The 18,569-nt window shown below is 53.7% G+C and overlaps 1 protein-coding gene across 3 annotated transcripts in view; it reads left to right on the top strand.

Moving 5' to 3' along the window:
- The first annotated feature begins 742 nt into the window (after nucleotides 1–742).
- Nucleotides 743–18,569, top strand: part of TMEM143 (transmembrane protein 143) — a 19,896-nt gene continuing 2,069 nt past the window's right edge. The window contains exons 1-6 of one of the 3 annotated variants that reach the window (XM_040634250.1): nucleotides 743–907; nucleotides 1,260–1,500; nucleotides 2,855–2,959; nucleotides 11,369–11,563; nucleotides 12,413–12,543; nucleotides 13,500–13,779. In XM_040634250.1, the coding sequence (XP_040490184.1) occupies nucleotides 780–907; nucleotides 1,260–1,500; nucleotides 2,855–2,959; nucleotides 11,369–11,563; nucleotides 12,413–12,543; nucleotides 13,500–13,779 (1,080 nt within the window). In that variant the 5' untranslated portion in view covers nucleotides 743–779. The remainder of the gene's footprint in view (nucleotides 908–1,259; nucleotides 1,501–2,854; nucleotides 2,960–11,368; nucleotides 11,564–12,412; nucleotides 12,544–13,499; nucleotides 13,780–18,569) is intronic. The other 2 variants (XM_040634248.1, XM_040634249.1) reach the window with 2 other exon arrangements.

The following is an 18,569-nucleotide window of genomic DNA, read 5'->3' as shown; positions in this document are numbered from 1 at the left end:
GTTGCCAGAATGTAGATCAGAACCCTTGGGAGGTCTGAACCAGAGGAATCCCTTTCAAGGTTTGGGGCCACAGCACCCATAATGGAGAATCCAGGCACCTCAGGGTGTATTTTAGGCCGGCCTCGTGATTTCGGGTTCTTTTCTTAGGATAAGGGCCTCCCCTCAGAATTCAAGTCCAACTTTCTGAGAGTGCATTTCCTCAAGTCGGGGGGGTCTGGACCTTAGATGTGTGGGGAACATGGGCTCAGAATTTAGCTCTCCCCTCAGAATTAGGAGGTCATGCCCCAGGCACCAGGCTACCTTCTTAGAAACGGAGTCTTCCCTTTAAGGACCTGGAATGGGGGTGCTGGGACTTGGGGGCTGATGCTGCCTGACAAAGGGCCACCCCCACTCTGGAGGCCCGGTCTTCGTCGCTTGAAGGCCGGCTCTTCCTTCCGCCCACCCTCCCCTCCTGGTCTCTGGCGCCACCTCAGCGTTCTTTTGGTTCCGCTTTTTCCCGCCTTTTCGCTCCTCCACAGCTGATTGGCTGCGTCCAAGTCCCGCCCCCGCCCTTTCCCCGCCTTCTCAGGAGCGGACACGGGCGGGGGCGTGGCCTCAGCGCGCGGGAGCCCTGCCCCGCCCCAGTCTTCCCGGGAGTCTCGCGCTCGCTCCGCCCCATTCCCTTTGAAGCGCGCACACAAGGAGACACCTCCGCAGCGCATGCGCTGCGCGCAAACAAGCAGGGAGAAGAAAGGCTGGCAGATTGCGCACGCGCAGTTGAGACAGGGCATTGGAAAAAGATGGACAGCTTTGGATGGCCCAGGCTTTGCGCATGCGTATTACTGCAGGCTGAAGCCGAACCTTGGGGACCCAGGACGCCTTCCTACACATGCGCAGGAGGCTCAATGACAGTCGAGCGTTGGCTAAGGTGAGGGAGAGGGTGGAGAATTGCATGGCCGGGGGAGGGCTGTCCTGTACCCCTTATGTAGCCTTTCCGAGCATCTCCTATGCTCCTAAGATCCACCTGCTGCCTAGACCCCGCAGAAACCCGTTGTACCACTACAGGGTCTCTGGGCCCGAAAAACGCCCCAGGACTCATGACTTCTGACCCCTGCCTGGGGCGCGGGCCACATGAGCGGTGTGGGAGAGCAAGGGCAAGACGCGCTGCAAGACGGGCAGATGGGCTCTGTGCCCTGCCTGGGGTAGGGACGGCCCCTGGAGGTGGAGAGGGTGCGTTTCCTCTAGATGACCTTTGACCCCTGTCCATTTCCCTCGTTCAGGCTCCAAGGAAAGGGGCTGGCCATGCTGCATTTGACCCGGGGGGTCTGGGGACCCAGGGTCCGAGTATGGTCCCTGTTGCCCACGCTCCTCGGGCCCCCCCGGACCCTGTCGTCGCTGGCGGCGAAGATGGGGGAGTACCGCAAGATGTGGAACCCCACGGAGCCCCGCGACTGGGCCCGGCAGTACCGCGAGCGGTTCATCCCGTTCTCCAAGGAGCAGCTGCTCCGCCTCCTGACACAGGTACCGCCCGTCCCGGGTCCAAGAGCCTGGGGACTACGACTCCCGGCAGGCATCGCGGCGGCATCGCCCTACGTGCCATAGAGGGCTGTTCTGGCGCCTCCTGGGAGTTGTAGTTCCCTTTCCTTTTCCACTCCCAGGTGGGCGTGGCGTTGGACTGCAGGGACAGACCTGTGAGATGCTGATGTAGCAGCAATTCTGGACTCTAGCTTGGGGGAGGGGGGGGCTTCTCTGGGGCATGGTTTTTCCCTCTGCAAAATGGGTATAATGATTATCTTCATCATTACTATTACTACGACCTAATAATAATTATTATACTAGTGAAGCTATAATCATAATTATTATCACACTGTTTGAGCTCTTACTGTATGGCACAGTGCTAAGCATTTTCCACGTCTTGTTGAATCATCAGAACAACCCAGTGAGAGAGAGACTACCATGGTCCCTATTTTACAAATGAGGTGACTGAAGCAGGAGGAGAGAGAAAGTGACTTACTCAAGGCTATGTCATTGTGGCCCAGGTTAGAACCAAAGTGGTCTGACTCCAGAGCAGGGCAGGGACTATGGTGTCTCGTGAGGCATTAGGCACCTGCTCCACTGAGAGTCCTGGTCCAGCTCCAGAGCTGAGCTCTTACCCCACTCTCATCATCCTACTTGTCATTATTGAGGATTATCATTCATTCATTTAAAAATTACTTATTGAACACCTCCGTACATACTAAGGCCTGTGCTAGATTTTATCCACAAGCACACACGTAGATATCGACACACATACACAAACACGTGTGTATGTATGTGGACACAGAATGGCATCACATTCTCCCCATCGCTCTCGGAAAAAGAGGTTGTGATCCTCTGTTGCTGATAAGGGAACAAGCTCAGAGAGAGGTGAAGACACTCACCTAGGGCACCGAGGTAGGAAGCATCAAGAAGCGGTTAAATATGTGTGTTCTGGGTTGGAGTCTCAGCTTCTTTTTATACAGATATTGTGGCCCTCAGCAAGTGCTTCCCCCGAGCCTCAGTTTCTCCTTCTGAAAAATGGGGGTTATAATTCCATGCATCTCTGTACAGCCTCTGGAGGATAATAGGCCAGCAAACAGAGGCTGGTACACAATAAGCATTGTGTGAATGTCAGCGAGCGAGTGTCAAAGCAGGAACTTGACCTTCTAGCTCTTTCTGCTGCTTTCCGCTACGCAGGGCTGGCTCAGTTTCTTGGTCAGTAAAATTGGCTGCCCCCCACCCCAAGCAAAACAAAATCTGAAAAAGCCCAGATCGTATGGACTGCCAGGGAAAGAAATCCTCCCTGTGAGGAAGGGGTAAGAAGCCTAAAGAGAAGTTTTGCTTCCTGAGGTAACAGGAATTCCACTCCAGCCCTGCGGAGAAAGCAGCTTTGGAGGACTTTGCGGCCCACGTGGACTTCTGCACCTTGTTCCACTACCACCATATCCTGGCCCGGCTGCAGGTGAGGACCAGGCCCCCGGCGCCTTCCTTGGTGTGCTTGTTTGCTTATTCATTCATTCAGTAAAAATCCTTTGAGCCCCTCCTTGGAACCTGGCCCTGCTCTAAGCACGGGGGACACAGCAGTGAGCAGGACAGATGAAGCTGCATCCTCGTGGAGCTGACATTCTGGTTGGGGAGACAATGAGTGAATGAATGAATGAATATAAAATGGGATGCCCCAGAGCCGTAAGTGCTGAGAACAATGAAGCAGAGTAGCAGGATAGAGAAGGATGACATGAGGGCCTGTTTTATACAGGGTGGTCAGGGAAGGCTTCTCTGAGGAGGTGACAGGGGAGTTAAGACCTGGGTGAAGACAGAGAGAGAGCCTGATGGATGTCTGGTGGCAGGGGTATGGTGGGGGGTGGGCACATTCTAGGCGGAGGGAAAAGCAAATGCAAAGGCCCTGGGGTACGGAGAGTTGGCTGCAGGGCAGTGAGCGAGGGAGAGTGGGCAGGAGACGAAGGCAGAGAGGGGTTGGGGGTAAACTGTTGCCTGGCCCTGTGGGCAGTGGTAAGGACTTTACTCTGACTTTAGGTGAGCCGGGAGCCACAGGAGGGCTCTGAGCAGAGGAGGGACATGTGCTGATTTAGGTGTTAACAGGATCCTTCTGGAACAGATTGTCAGAGGCAGGGAGATCTATTCAGAGTCAATTATGTTTGTCCAGGTGAGGGATAATGGCAGCCCCAGCAAGAGTAATAGCAGTGGAAGTGGGGAAAAGTGGTCAGACGCTGGTAATGGTTGGAAGGCATCAGCATTTGGCTGTGCGGGCGGGCGGTGAGGGAAAGGAAAAAGTCAGGGGGTGCCTCCAGCAGTTTGGGCCGTGCTCCTCTGGAAGAATGGGGCTGCCATTTACTGAGATGTGGAAGACAGGACGGGGGCGGGAGGCAGCTCTGCGGGGAAGACGCGAGCTCTGCTTTGCACTTAGGAATCGGAGTTGCCTGTTAGACAGCCAGGTGGACAGATGGACCCGAATGTGGGCTCCGGAGGCCACAGGAGGGGTCTGGGCTGAGAAGCATCCCCTGGGAGCATTCATATGGTACTAGATGAGGTCATCAGGGGCATTAGCTGAGCCCTGGGACACACCAGCCTTGAGATCGGGAAGGGGAACTGGACCCGGTGAGGGGGACAGCCAAGGAGGAGCCGGAAAGAGAAGTGGAACCCCAGGGAAGGGTGATGTCGGCAAGCCACATTCTCCATATCCTACCACTTCCCCTCCCAGGATCCTGGCTGTGTCGGGGGCTGGGAGGGGGGGTCCCTGAGACAGCTATCGGCCTCAGTGATTATCTCTCCATGACTCACAGTGCTCAGAAAAGCTGTTACGCTCACAGTAATAGTTTATTACAACAAAAGGATAGCGAACAAAATCAGCAAAGGAGAAAGGCCATGGGGCGGGGTCCAGGAGAGGCCAGGCCAGCTTCCTGTTGTCTCTCCCAGAGGAGTCTTGCAAGATGACACATAGTTGTCCTGCCAATGAGGCATGACAACATGTACGGAGTATTGCCCACCAGGGAGATTCACCTGAGCCCTGATGTCCAGGATTTTTTTTTTCTCAAGATTTTATTTTCTTGATAATCTATTTATTTTCTTTATAATCTCTGCACCCAATGTGGGGCTCGAACTCACAACCCTGAGATCGAGAGTCAAATGCTGTGCCAACTGAGCCAGCCGGGCACCCCAACTGGTGTCCGGGATAGTTACTGAGGGTTGGTCGGCGCTTGCCTGGCTGACTTTAGCTACTCAGTCACCAGGCCCGCCAGGGGTCAGACTGCTACTTGGTGGCCCAAGGCCCCACCATGAATCACATTGTTAGCGTGGACTAGCTGCTGTGGCCCAAGGCCCCAGGTCAACCCAGACACTCTTTATCAGGCAGAACATTTCCAAGGGCTTAGAAGTTATCCCAGGAGCCAAGGCAAGGGCTGGTCCTTTGGAATGTGCAGGGTTTGGACAACCCAGGCCTGCTGCGTCAACCCTTTGCTGCACACTGCCACTGCCCTCCGGCACGTCCCCTCTTTGGTTTGAATAGGAGCGACCACAGCCCCTTGCCACTGAGCACGCACTCCGGGTCAGGCTCATCGACTCCTTCCTATGGCATCGAGGGGCAGCTGCCCTTAGCCCTGTTTGCAGAGGCCGACACTGAGGCTCTGGGAGGGCATGGCCGAGCCAGGATTTGCAGCCGGGTCCGACTGTCTCCGGGCCCCGGCCATGGGTTCCATGAGAGGCAGGGTTTAGTTATTTAGAAAATCATTTTATTCTATAAACATTTACATATATAGAAACACAGAAAAACATATACAGTGATGATGCATATTCCCACCTGGGCAGGAGATTTTAAATGGGGACGCTAAGAGGGGAAGGGAAGGGTGGAAGCAGAGGCAGGTGAGACACCATGGGGGACCCTTTGCTGATGACCTAAGCCCCTTGAGGAAGCTGCCTGGGGCAGGAGAAAAAGAGCTGGCTGCGTTGTTTACTAGCTGAGCCACTGACCTTGACGGGTGACCTCTCTCCGCACCTCTTCTTTCCCTTACTCATCATTGAATTCATTCAGTGGGTACGTATGTATGCATTTTAAAGATTCTTTCTTTCTTTTTTTTTTTTTTTAAAGATTTTATTTATTTATTCGACAGAGATAGAGACAGTCAGCGAGAGAGGGAACACAAGCAGGGGGAGCGGGAGAGGAAGAAGCAGGCTCATAGCGGAGGAGCCTGATGTGGGGCTCGATCCCGTAATGCTGGGATCACGCCCCGAGCCGAAGGCAGACGCTCAACCGCTGTGCCACCCAGGCGCCCCAAGATTCTTTCTTTCTTTCTTTGAGAGGGAGAGCAGGGGGAGGGGCAGAGGGAGAGAGAATCCCAAGCAGGCTCCGCGCTCTGCACAGAGCCCGACGTGGGGGCTCAATCCCACGACCCCAGAATCATGACCCGAGCAGAAACCAAGAGTCTGACACTCAACCGACTGAGCCACCTAGGCGCCCCTCAGTAGGTATTTACTGAGCACCTACTGTGTCCTCCAAAATGGTTCCAGGTCCTGGGACATAGTGGTGAGCCTGACGGATGTGCGTCTCTGCCTTGTGGGCTCACGTTCTAGTGAGGGAGACAGACCTTCAAGAAGGTAAAGAAGCAGGGGTGCCTGGCTGGCTCAGCCAGTAGAGCATGCAACTTTCAATCTCAGGGTCGTGAGTTCAAGCCCCACGTCGGGGATAGAGTTTACTTAAAAAAAAAAAAAGAAGAAGAAGAAGGTAAAGAAGTAAAATGTGTTAAGAGGTGCTAAGTACTAGGGATCAGGTTGCCAGAGAAAGTTCAGGACACCCAGTTGATTCACTTCCAGCTGCTGCTGTAAGAAATCACCATAACCTGGGGGGCTCACAACAACAGAAGTTTGCTCTTGCGGAGTTCAGGAGGCCTGAAGTCCAAAATCAAAGTGTGGGCAGGGTTGGTTTCTCCTGGAGGCTCTGTGGGGGGACCGTCCCATGCCCCTCTCCTCGCCGATGGTGGCTGCTATCCTTGGCCTTCCTCAGCTTAGAGACACAATAGTCAGACACCTCTGTCTCCCATCTTCACGTCACCTTCTTCTCTGTGACTTTGTGTGTCCTTTTTTTTTTTTTTAAGATTTATTTATTTATTTATTTGACAGAGAGAGAGAGAGCCAGCGAGAGAGGGAACACAAGCAGGGGGACTGGGAGAGGAAGAAGCAGGCTCCTAGCGGAGGAGCCTGATGTGGGGCTCGATCCTGGAGCGCCAGGATCACACCCTGAGGCGAAGGCAGATGCTTAACGACTGCGCCACCTAGGCGCCCCTCTGCGTGTCCTTTTCTGTCTCTTATGAAGGGACACTCCTTCAGGGCCCACCCTAATCCAGGATGATCTCATCCTGGGATTCTTACCTCATTAGATCTGCAAAGACCCTATTTCCAAAGGAGGTCATATTCTGAGGTTCCGAGGAGACGCGAATTTTTAGAGGATACTGTTCAACCCTCTACACCCAGTTAAATTTGAATTTCAGATAAGCTGTGAATAACTTTTTTTTTTTTTTGTAGTATAATTATGTCCTATGTCATACAGTCCTCAAATACTGCATGGGACATACTTAAACCGAAATATTGTTAGTTGTTGATCTAGAAATCAAATATAACTTGGTGTACTGCATTTAATTAAAAAAAATTTTTTTTTGGCTAAATCTGGTAATGTTAATTAAGAAGAACAAGAAAGCAGGAATGTTTTGTAATTTTTAGGTACAATAGTTAGGGAAGGCCTCATGGAAGGGGTGACATTTGAACAGAGACCAAAAGGAGGCAAGAGTGAGCCATGAGGAGTTCTGCGGGAACAGTAAGTGCAAAGGCCCTGTGGCAGGAGTGTATGTATGTATGGTATGTAGGATGAACAACAAAGAGGCTGAGTGAGCAATGGGAAGAGGGCTAGAAATGAGGGCAGAGATGGGGCTGGGGCCCAGATCCTACAGAGCCTCGTGGGGACCCAGTGAGGACTTTGCTTTGACTCTGAGTGAGGTGGAAGCCACCAGGGGGCTCTGCGCAGAGGGATGGGAGCTGACTTCAGTGACAACAGGTGCCCTCTGGTGGCTGCCAGGGGCATAGACTGGGTTGGGGCTGGAGGATGGGAGCAGGGAGACCAGTGCCCAGGCCACCGCAAGGGTCCAGGGGGTGTGGGTAGCTCAGACCTGGAGTGCAAGGGGGTTGCAAGCGGGTGGTGGTGAGAAGTGGGCAGATTCCGGATCTATTTTGAATGTGGGGCCATCAGGATTTGCCGATGGGTTCGATGTGTGAGAAATAGAGGAGCCCAGGCTTTGGGCCCAAGCACCTGGAAGGATGGCCTCGGCCTCTTCTGAGCCGGGTAAGGGAGTGGGAGAAGCAGGTCCGGGGAGGAGTCTTAGGACCCGTTTGGGAGGCAGTGGGTTTGAGAGGAGGCCCGTCAGATGCCCGCGTGGGGGTGTCAAGAGGCCTGTTGGGCGTCCGCGGGCAAGCGTTGAGTGGGCTCTTGGGGGGTAAGTCTGGAGCTCAGGAACATCAGCAGCAAATTCAAGCACACGCCTTGCCCCAGGGAGCTGAGCTTGGGTGGTGGGGATAATTGTGAGTCAGAGACTCTCTCCCAATGAGCAGATAAATTCAGACAGTGAATTCACTGGGCATGGCTCGTGCCCACAGATAACACAGCTGACCTTGGTTTCTGCACCGAAGTCCGTGTGCAAACTGGCAAAACGCGCCCCTTTCCCTCGCCTGGTTCTGCGTAATATGGTAGTTGCTAGCCACATGTGGCTGTTGAAATTTGAGATCATTGAAATTAAATAAAATTTAGAAATTCCTTTCTTCCATTGGATTCACCCCATTTCAAGTGCTCAGTTGCCACCTGTGACCAGTGGTAAGCTATTGGATGGTGCAGATCTAGATGTTTCTATCATTGTAGGCAGTTCTGTTGGCTGGTGCTGCTCCGCATTCTTTATTTCCATCTGAAAGAGTGACAGGATAAATGTATACGTCTACAGCATCTAAAATGGTGCTTATTAGATCTGGCACATTTGTGCAGTGCACAATCTGTCCAACCTCACAAGGCGGCTCTTCTCAGCCTAAGGAGTGGAGGAAGGCTTTTTGAGAGTGATAAGGGAACTGGAATATCGTAGAAGAATAGGACTTCAGTAGGGGACAGGGATGGGGGACAGGGGTGTCTCTTAACAGCATGTGCAATGTCCCTGTGCCTGGAGGAACTTAAACCAGTGTGGCTGGTGTTGAGCCACCAACGGAGATTGTGGTGTTAGGTCCTCAGAGGCCTTGCAGGACACAGAACAGACACAGGACACATGATCCTATTTCCTGAGGGCAGTAGGAGCCTTGGAATGAGATCGACGTGGTTAGATGTGTAATTCCTGATATACCACTTCCTGGCTGTGTGACCTTGGGCCGTTACTTAACCTCTCTGTGCCTCAGTTCCCACCTCAGTAAATGAGGATAACAATAGTACCATTGTCAAAATGTGAGAACAACCTGCTTCAAACAGTCCCTGACGCTTGGTAAGCGCTTTATAAATGTGCACTATCATTTATTACTGTTGTCGTTATGGTTTGATAGAATCTTGGCTGCTGGGTAGAAAGCAGATTGTTGGGGGTGGGGCAAGGGGATTTGGGGAGACCACTGAGAAGGCTGTTAAACTCCTCCAGTCAGGAGGAGGAGATGGGGGTGTGGACGGGGGCAAAATGGTGATCTGTTTTGGGGGTAGAGTCAGCAGGGTTCATCGTGTGGGGGAAGGGAGCAGCAGGGGTCACCTGTGACATCCAGGGGTCACCTGTGACATCCAGGTTTCTGGCCTGGAGCCCTGGCTGGAGGTAGATGGGAGGTGCCCAGAAGAGAATTTGGCTCGCAGTGGATGCCTGATGAATGCAGATTTCTCTCTTCTCGGGCTCTGAGCTTCCCTCCCCCTCAAACTGCGGCTCAGTCCTGGCAGTGGAATTTCTCAAGGTCACTCTGTGAGTCCGAGAACTTGGCCTGTGGGACCTGAAGGGCTTCTGGCGCAGGCCCCAGCGTTGGGCCGGAGTCCTGTCGTCGGGCAGCACGCCCCAGCCCTGGGAGTTCGTTCAGAAGGGGATTTGCTGAGGCTTGGCTGTCCTGTCTCCCTGCTCAGTGGTTTCCATGGCCCTGGGCCTTCCCACCTCCAAACTTCTGCCAAGGGCGTTCCTCCCACTTGGAGTACCTCTTTCCTTCCACTAATTCAAAATTACACCTGGCCTGGACAGGCTGTTCCTTAGGGCTACCTGTCCTGAGAGACACGGAGGGTTGGGCTTGTTTATGGCGTATTTTCTGGACCAGTGATCTCCCCAAGAGGCTCGCTGTATAGTCTGGGACAAGTCACATGTCATCCTGAAACCAGCAAAGAGGCTAGGCATCCAGAGACTCCCTCCCTTGTTCATTCATTGAGTCAACATTTTTTTTTTTTTCTTTTGTGGGCAGGGGGGAGTGGTGGGTGCATAAGATGAGATGGGCAGAGCTGAGGCCAGTTTGTGCGGGACCTCGGAGGTAGTTGACCATTTCTGGTATTTATGCCAATCGCAGTGGGGAGTTCCTGGGGGAGAGGGTGCGGGATCTGTTTCTAGTCTAAATAACCTCTTTGTGGCAATTTTGTGGAGCCGGTTTGGAAGTGGTGAGAAGAAGCAGGCAGAGCAGAAGCCCAATGCAGTTGTTGAGGTGGGAAGAGAAGGTGGCCCGATGAGAAGGTGGCCGTGGAGATGGGTGGGGGGCGGGGCATGAATTCAAGGGCGACACAAGGGTCTAGCCAGTGAACTTGCTAAAGGATTGGATAGAGGGGCCAAGGGAAGGAAAGGATCAAGGATGCCTCCGAGATTTCTGATCCGAGCATCTGTAGAATCAGGGGGTGCCGTTTCCTTTAGGGAGAAGGCTGGCAGAGGGAGAGGAAGAAATGAGGCATTCTCCTCGGGCCGTATTAGATGTGGGATGCCCTTTCCAATGGGGAGGTGTCAAAGAGATCATTGAATATGAGGGTCTGACGCTTGGGCTAGAGGCCAGGGCTGGTTGTGGGGGGAAGAGGTCTGGGAGAAGAAACCCAAAATAGTGGTTTTATTGGAAGATGGGGGTGGGAGGATATGACGTGTGGCTCACCTTGCTGCCATTTGAGATGACTGACATCCCAGAAGAAATGTGAACTGGAGAGTTTGCATTTGTCAGTATAAAGGCATAGCTGCTGTAACAAGCAGACCCCACTACAAGATGGTTTAAAGGAAGTGGAAGATTCCTTCTGTCCCTCTTCACGGTCCGGTGGTGAGTGGGCCAGGGTTCCGCAGGAGGTTATCCTAGGACCCAGCATCCTTCTGTCTTATTGCTGTGCCATTCCTTAGAATGTTGTCTTCATCTCCGTGTGGTCAAAACTAAGCTGGGGGCAAAGCAGTGTTTTCAGCCGGCAGATGAAGGAAAAGAGTGGAGGTCAGGGGAGCAATAAACGAGGGGAAGTTGGACCCAGCCTGCTCACGTTCTATGGATGAAACCTGTCTTCTGGCCACACCTGGCCTCCAGAGAGGCTGGGAAACGTATTCTCCCTGCACATCCCTGCGTCCACCTTCCCCTGCATTCCTGGGGACAGACGCTCGTGCCCCGGAATGGGGTATCGGGTCTGGAACCTGGAGGATAGGTCTGGGCTAGAGATGGGAAGTTGCCCGGAGATACACAGAGAGTCACAGAGCGGTGTTTAAAGGCATAGGAATAACGAGGCTACTTAAGGTGAGCTCGAAGACAGAGAGAGAAGGGGAGAGGGCCCCACACTAGCCCAGGGGCACCCCATCACCTAAACTTGGGGGGGCTGGGAACAATCCCTCATGCTTGTGCCCTAGCCCATTTTTCTTCTCTCTGACTCTCTCTTCAGGCCTTGTATGACCCCATCAACCCCGACAGGGAGACCCTCGACCAGCCTTCGCTTACGGACCCCCAGCGTCTGTGCAACGAGCAGGAGGTGCTCCAGGCTCTGGAACCCCTGCTGGCCCAAGCCAACTTCTCCCCGCTCTCGGAGGACACTCTGGCCTACGCACTGGTGGTCCATCACCCTCAGGATGAGGTCCAGGTGCCTGTCTCCCAGGGGACAACTGGAACTCCCAGGAGGCCTTGGGGCAGGGATGGAGCCTTTGGGGCAGAGGCTGCTGGGAGTTGTCCTGAACACAGGCCATGAGCCCACAGTAGTGTTCTTTGGTTAATTAGAATAAGGTACCTGTTTCTCAGTCACTGCACTGCCATCTGTTGGAAAAGTATCATAATATACGGCTCTTCTTAGGACTAGAGACTTTATCACCATCTGCCAGAAAACTGTAATAATAAATAATACAAAACGCTCATCCTTAAAGTCAACAAAATTAAAATACAAATACTAAAATCTTCCAAAGTCCCCCATTTTAGTGATTTTTAAGATACGCTTTTTTTCCAAAGTCATATTTTATTGTCCGAAATTGGGATATGACTTATAAGTGGTGGTGTGGCATAGTTTAAATTGGCAATATATTTTCTCTTTTAGTTGCTTCATAAAATAATGGAATATCCAATTGACAATCGTATTACAATATATACATGTATCAAAGTAATATGTTGTATGCCTTAAGCTTACACAGTGTTACATGTCATATTTATTCAATTAAAAAATAATAGAGTATCTTAAAATCAGTAACATCTTAGATTCTGGGAAATGTGGAAATAAAAATGACTATGACGAGGAGGTAAATGGTGCCATCTTAGATAGTATCCCCTTGTGCAGTATACAACATGAGCACCTGTACATGGCTATCCTGCCTAGACACTGGGTGATGATAAGCCTGGGAGAGGGGTGGAAATCACTGAGGGGAGGGGGATCTAATTCTAGTAGCCTGCGCTCTCACCCTAGCCCATGCTCAGCTGCCTTTTCTTCCTTTGTTCCCCTTGTCAGGTGACAATAAATTTGGATCAGTATATCTACATGCAGTTCTGGGCCCTGGGCCAGCGAGTCGGGCAGATGCCCCGTAAGTCCAGCGTGGGCTCCAAACGTGGCTTCTTCATCAGGTCGCCCCCTGCACAGAGGTGAGGCGGCCCTTGTTCCCCAGCTGCAGCGAAAGGGAGCAAGGTTAGAGTCGAGAGGGGACTGACAGGTCAGTGTCTGGATTTGGGTGTCGGGACCTGGGGGGGAAGTCAAGAAAGGGGTGGGGATATCATCCAAATGTTGCCTTTTCTTCCCAAGGGAAAATAAGAACTACAGTGCCCAGGGGAAGAGAAGGGGTAGGGACATTTCTCCCCATTTTCCAAATGAGGACGACTGAGGCTCAGAAAGGAAAGGCCACATTCTGAAAAAATGGCGCAGCCAGGATTCTGGTGAAGGTTATATTTTTAACAGAGGCTCCTCTAACACAGAGCAGGGTCAGGAGAGCCAGATCTCTTGGGCCTGTAAATTACCCAATCTTTCTGGAAATCAGTTTATCAAATATGGTCATGAGTCCAAAAAAAACCAAACCAAACAAAAAACCCAAAGACAAAAACAACCCAAAAAAACACAAAAAACCCTCCTATCCCTATATACCGCTCAGTAGTTCCACTTCCAGGAATCTATTCCAAGGAGATATTTATACTTGCAGACTGTGTGTTTAATTATCTGTCTCTCACGCTGGACTGTGAGCTCCACAAAGCCGTGGCTGACTCATTTTGCTATCTCTCCAGAGCTTAATAGCGCTCCCTGGCACCTCGCAGACGCTCTAAATTAAAAGTAGAATTTGAGTTTGAAAAATCACCAACGAAGAGATTTGTATTCAGCGCCCAGTCCGCCAGTACATAAAACCAGAAGCCATCTGTGTGTCCAGTAACAGGGGATCGCACGACTTAACGGACGCCCTGCTGTGGGACACTTGGCTTATGTCTGAGGTTCCTCCCGCCACCATTCAGTAGCCTCTCCAATGAGCGTGTGACTCCAGAGCTAGAGAGAGCGTCCCGGGGCCGCAGGGCGCTGTCCTGACCCCCCTTCCTGCCCCTGGGTCTTCGTCCCTCAGGAGATACTTCAAGCGGGTGGTGCTGGCGGCCCGAACCAAGGGGGGGCACCTGGTGCTGAAGAGCTTCAAGGACACGCCCCTGGAGGGCCTGGAGCAGCTGCTGCCCGAGCTGAAAGTGCGCACGTCCGCCGCGCAGCGCGCCCTGCTCAACCTCACGCTCTTCGTCTCGGGCATGATAATGTTCGTGAACGTGGGCATGGTGGTGCTGACAGACCTCAAGATGGCCACCTCCCTGCTGCTGCTGCTCTTCGCCATGTTCATGGGCCTGCGGGCCTCCAAGGTGAGTGGGCGGCCCCCGGCGAGCTTCTCGGGTCCCCGCTTCTGGGTGTTCAGCCGGAAGCTCAGGCCACCCTGCAGTTTCGTTTCTTCCGTGCATTGTTCCTGCCTCGTGGTGCCCTTCATTCCCTCCCTCCGTTACTTTGTCATTCCCACCTTCTGTCCCTCCCTCCCTCCCCCTCTTCCTCTCTCGCTCCCTCCCTTGTACTCAGCACAACCTTGGGCAGCTTTCTTAATCTCTCTGCGCTCCGGTTTCCTCACCTGGAAAACGGAGACCAGAGTGAGACCGGCCTTGTACGGTTGTCCTGAGGATATAATGAGGGGCGCCATGAAAAGCACTGGGCACAGTGCCCGGTATGCAGTAGGCGCCCCGTGAGTGTTCCCAGCCCGTCATTAAGTGCCTGTTTTAGAGGCATTTTAGTGACGTGGGGAAGTTGTTTCAGAACCGGACTGCCTGGGCTTGAATCTAGCTCTTCTGTCTCTTAGCTGTGTGACCTTGAACAGGCTGCTTAACCTCTCTGTGCTTCCGCTCTTACATCTGGAGAGTGGTGATGACAAGAACCGGATTCATAGGGTTGTTTTGGGGATCAAATGAATGAATACGCATGTGATGCTGAGAACAGAGCCTGACATGTAGTACAGAACGGACTATATGAGAGTTAGCCATCATTGTTATTATTATTATTACTAACTGGGCTGTTGTTCTCTGAGTCTGAGCTTCCTCATCCTGGCGGGGTGTCATTTTCACCAGGGGAGCTGTTTTATAAATGCGGGCTCCTGAGCTCCAGCCCAAATGGACTGAATTGGAAACTCTGGGATGGGGGCCAAGGAAACTGTATTTTTAACACCCTCCCTTCCTGATTCTGCTACATGTGGACGCATGGCCACCTCATACAGTTGCGCAGGTTGTTCACCATCCAAGGATTCGAGGCTGAGGGGATGGGTGGGGGCTGAAAGCTAACTTGTGCCAGGTGCGCTGGCTGTGTCGAGGCTGAGTCAGCCCAGAGGGGCTGCCTTTTACTGATTCTCCCCAGGGCTGGCGCTGGCCCCAGGAGTGGGGACTGGTGTGTGGAGTCCGCTGTACTTGATCATTCGCTCGCTGGTTCATTGGTTTTCAAGCTGTTTACAGCCATCCCAGCGGGGTCTTAGGAGGACTGGTAATAAATCCCACAGATAATAGCCAGGCTGGGCTGGCTGAGAGGGTGACAGGCTGGGGGTGGGGATAGCAACTCCTGAGAAGGACTAGGGGTCAGGCTGGATTTAAGGGAAGCTTTGAAAGGGGAGGACTGAACCCCGTGGAGAAGGGGCTGAGTGAGTGCAGCTTGGGAGATCTCACAGGGCTGGAGTCCGGGGTACAGGGTGGAGAAGTGAGGCCACAGGGGGTGGTAGGGGACTTGAATGCCAGAATAGGGGCCCTGGGCTTTTTCTGCAGGGCAGCAGTTGCCATGGCAGAGTTTCTCGAGCACAGAGGGAGTGCAGCCACCACGGAGGGGGTGGGGCTGTGAGACCAGCGGCAGGGAGGCTGGTGAGGGGTGTCCACTGGTCTGGGGGGGCACCCAGACTGCCAGCCCCAGGTGAACCATGCGTCCCACCTCTCTGAGGCCCCAGGGGGCTGCGGAGCCTCTCAGGCTCTGCAGGGTCCCATTTAAAACCCAGTTCCCTAGCTAATTTAGCCTATCCATTAAATGTTTTCCCCTGCTCCGGGCTAAGCTCCAGTCCTTAAATGTGGGCCCTCTGAGCCTCCCTCCAGCTGCCCCACCCTGTGCACTCTTGTCCCCTCCTGTGTGTCCATCACTCCCAGATATCTGTCTCTGGTGCAGGCTCCTCTCCCAGAGTCCAGACCCCTGTCCCTGCCTGCTCCCTGGACGTGCCTAAGGCCTTCCAACACTCACGCACCCCATCCCACTGAGCTCAGGATCCTTCCCCAAACCCCCTTCTCAGGACTGTGCTCAGACCAGATGCGGGGAGCCGATTTTGCTGTAGTGCACCTATCCCTCTTTCTTCCCCCCCAGAAGAGCGCAGCCATCTCTGGTTTCCACGGGCAGCTCCCTATCATCTCAGATCTCCTTGCTCAGCCTGAAGCCGCCCAACTCTGGAACAGCCCCCTGGAGGGCCCATCGCACTCCCCTCCAGCAGCGGCTCCCCATACCGCTCCTCTCCTGTTGTGGCTCTCCATCTGTAGAGGGCCCTGCCCCCCCCCACCCCCGGCCCTGGCTAGACCCCTGGAGATGGCCCTTGCCCTGCCTCCCAGTCTGTCAGTCCCCAGCCTGTCCTTCCAGCCCCGATTCTGCGCCCATCTTGTTCCCTCTGTCCTGGCCCCAGCCCAGGCCTTCCCAGCCTCCCCGGTCAGTCCCATCCAGCCCTCCAGCCCATCCCCAAGGGCCCCAGAACTGGCTTTACTCCTTGCTCACAGCCTGGCCCCAGAAACCCCGTTTCCCCAGCCGCATCCAACACAGTCGTATGCTTCAGCTCCAGCAAAACGTACTGCTAGCACCTTCTCCTGCTCCCCACTCTGCGGCTTCCCTTCACTCCTCTCCCCTTTGCAGATGCTGTTCCCTCTGACTGAGATATCCTTTCTCCCCTGTTGGGCTGGCCATCCCCTGCTCACCGCTTATCCTCAGCTCAGAGGCTCCAGGAAACCTTCCCAGCCTTCTTGGGCCTGGCTGGTGCCCCTGTGAGCTGCCGCCATACCCTGGCCCAGCACAGAGCAGGCCTGGGGTTGTTGAGAAGCAAGCATCCCGGGGATGCATCAGGGCCGGTCCTGCTCTGCAGGACAGACTGTCGCATGCCTCACGGAGGTCGCAGTGGCCACTGCAGGAGACTTGCGGCCCAGTTGCTCATCTGTGGGACACAATGTCCACCCTGAACCTTGAGGATGTTTTCTAAGAACAGACTAGGGTGACTTGGCTTGTTCTGAGGCCCACAGGCCCAAAAGAGAGGGCAGCTCAGGGTAACGTTCGGGGTAAACTGGCTCATCAACATGGGCTGAATTCAGAGAGGAGGGGCAGGAGGGGAGAGGGAGAAATCTTCAGGGGCCAGGCCACGCAGGGCCTTGGCATCAGGCCAGGCAGCGTGGACTCTCTGAGGGCACTGGGGAGCCATGGCAGGACTGTGAGCGAGGGACGAGCAGGGTCAGCTCTGGGGCTGTGCAGAGACAGACCGGCAGGGGCAGGTGCAGGGGGACGGGGCCAAGAGAGTCAGGGCAAGAGGACAGGGCTAGGGACCGACAGGCTGCTGAGGAGGGAGCGAGGATGCTGCCAGGGGTCCAGCCTGTCACTGGGCAGATGGCGAGGCCACCCCAGATCTGGAGCACAAGAGAGGGGGATCTGGTAGACTGGGAGGTGGGGTGAGGGGCCACAGTGAGTGTTAAAGGGAACACCCAGGTGGCAGCTGTTGTGTCCTCTCCAGGAACAGAGGTCTGGCCTCATCGGAAGCATGACCAGCCCACTTAATGTCTGAGAATTCAGCTGCATTAGCTTGGCAGAACAGACAGAAAACCCAAGGTGTGATTCGTCCCAGACGGTCCCTAACACACGCAGTTCCCGCATCTCGCCTCCCACCAAAGAGATGGCAATTCGTTCCAACGCAGGGACAGACACCGACCGTGCGGGACCTGTAGCAAGGGAGAGCACAGTCGCACACAGCCGTGTCAGCAGTCCTGGGCAGGTCATTTGAGCGATTTCCACGGCTCTGCTGACTTCAGAGGCATTTCACCTCAGGTCCCAGTGTAAGATGGGCAGACAGTACATGCCTTTAAAAGACGACACCCAGCCTGGAGTGAGGTCAAATATTCCACAGTAGCTAACGTTGAAGTGCCTGTTACGGGCCTGGCGCAGTGCCAAGTGTCTCATAAACCTTATGTGGATTTCTGGAACCTTTTCTATCATCTATCTCATTTCACTATCTCATTTCCCCGGAGGACTTAGGTCTTAGCCAAGGGCTCATAGTTGGTAGGGGGCAGAGTTGGGACTGCCCCCAGGCCTGCCGGCTACTGGACCCAGCAGGCTTGAACTCATTTTGTGATGACCGGAGCCATCGGAGCAATCGGAGTGGAGGTTTTTAGTGTGAGCCCCTGAGGGCACCGGTGGGCTCTCCTTTCCCTCCTTAGGGACACCAAGGATGGGGAAAGGGGTCCAGTGGAGGAGGGGGTCAAGGGTGGGGAAGGGGGCTGCCCATTAATAGACAGCTGGGCCCCAGATTTGCCCCCCCATTCTCCTTCCCCCAAAGAGGCTTGGAGTACTTGTTTTCTGTTAACACTTCTCTTGACAATTTAACACTGGAAACCTTTTTATTATGGCAAAGTTCACGCAAACAACTAGAACAGTATGATGAGCTCCCGTGTGGCCCGCATCCGGCGTCTACAATTATCCACAGTCCATCAGGTTTCACCTAAAGACCCCCTGCTCTCCCACCGCTGGGTTATTTTGAAGCAAGTCCTAGACATATCGCCTGGAAATACTTTAGTAGGTGTCTAAAAGATAAGGACTTAAAAAAAAATCCTCGTCACAGAAAGTTCCAAGGCTAAAGCTCAAATCGTTTGGAAATCCTTGAACAAATCTATTAATATGTGGCTCCGATAGGCAACCCAGTGAAGCGGTTGCTGAAAGCTGTTGGTGGCGCAGGAGTCGTTGGGGCGAGAGCGTGTGTGTGTGTGTGTGTGTGTGTGTGTGTGAGTGGGTGTGAAATGCAAATACTCGGGTAGTGGTCCTGGGGACCTGGACCCAGGGGGTCTGGGGGGAGCCCAGGAGCCCGCGGGAAGGACCATCCCAGGGCTGAGTGACTGCGGTGTGTATG

The sequence above is a fragment of the Ursus maritimus genome, unplaced genomic scaffold, assembly GCF_017311325.1.
Source record: "Ursus maritimus isolate PB19 unplaced genomic scaffold, ASM1731132v1 scaffold_19, whole genome shotgun sequence".
NCBI lineage: Eukaryota > Metazoa > Chordata > Mammalia > Carnivora > Ursidae > Ursus > Ursus maritimus.
Note: the sequence above shows the minus strand (reverse complement) of the source record. Positions and strands in the feature narration are given on the sequence as shown.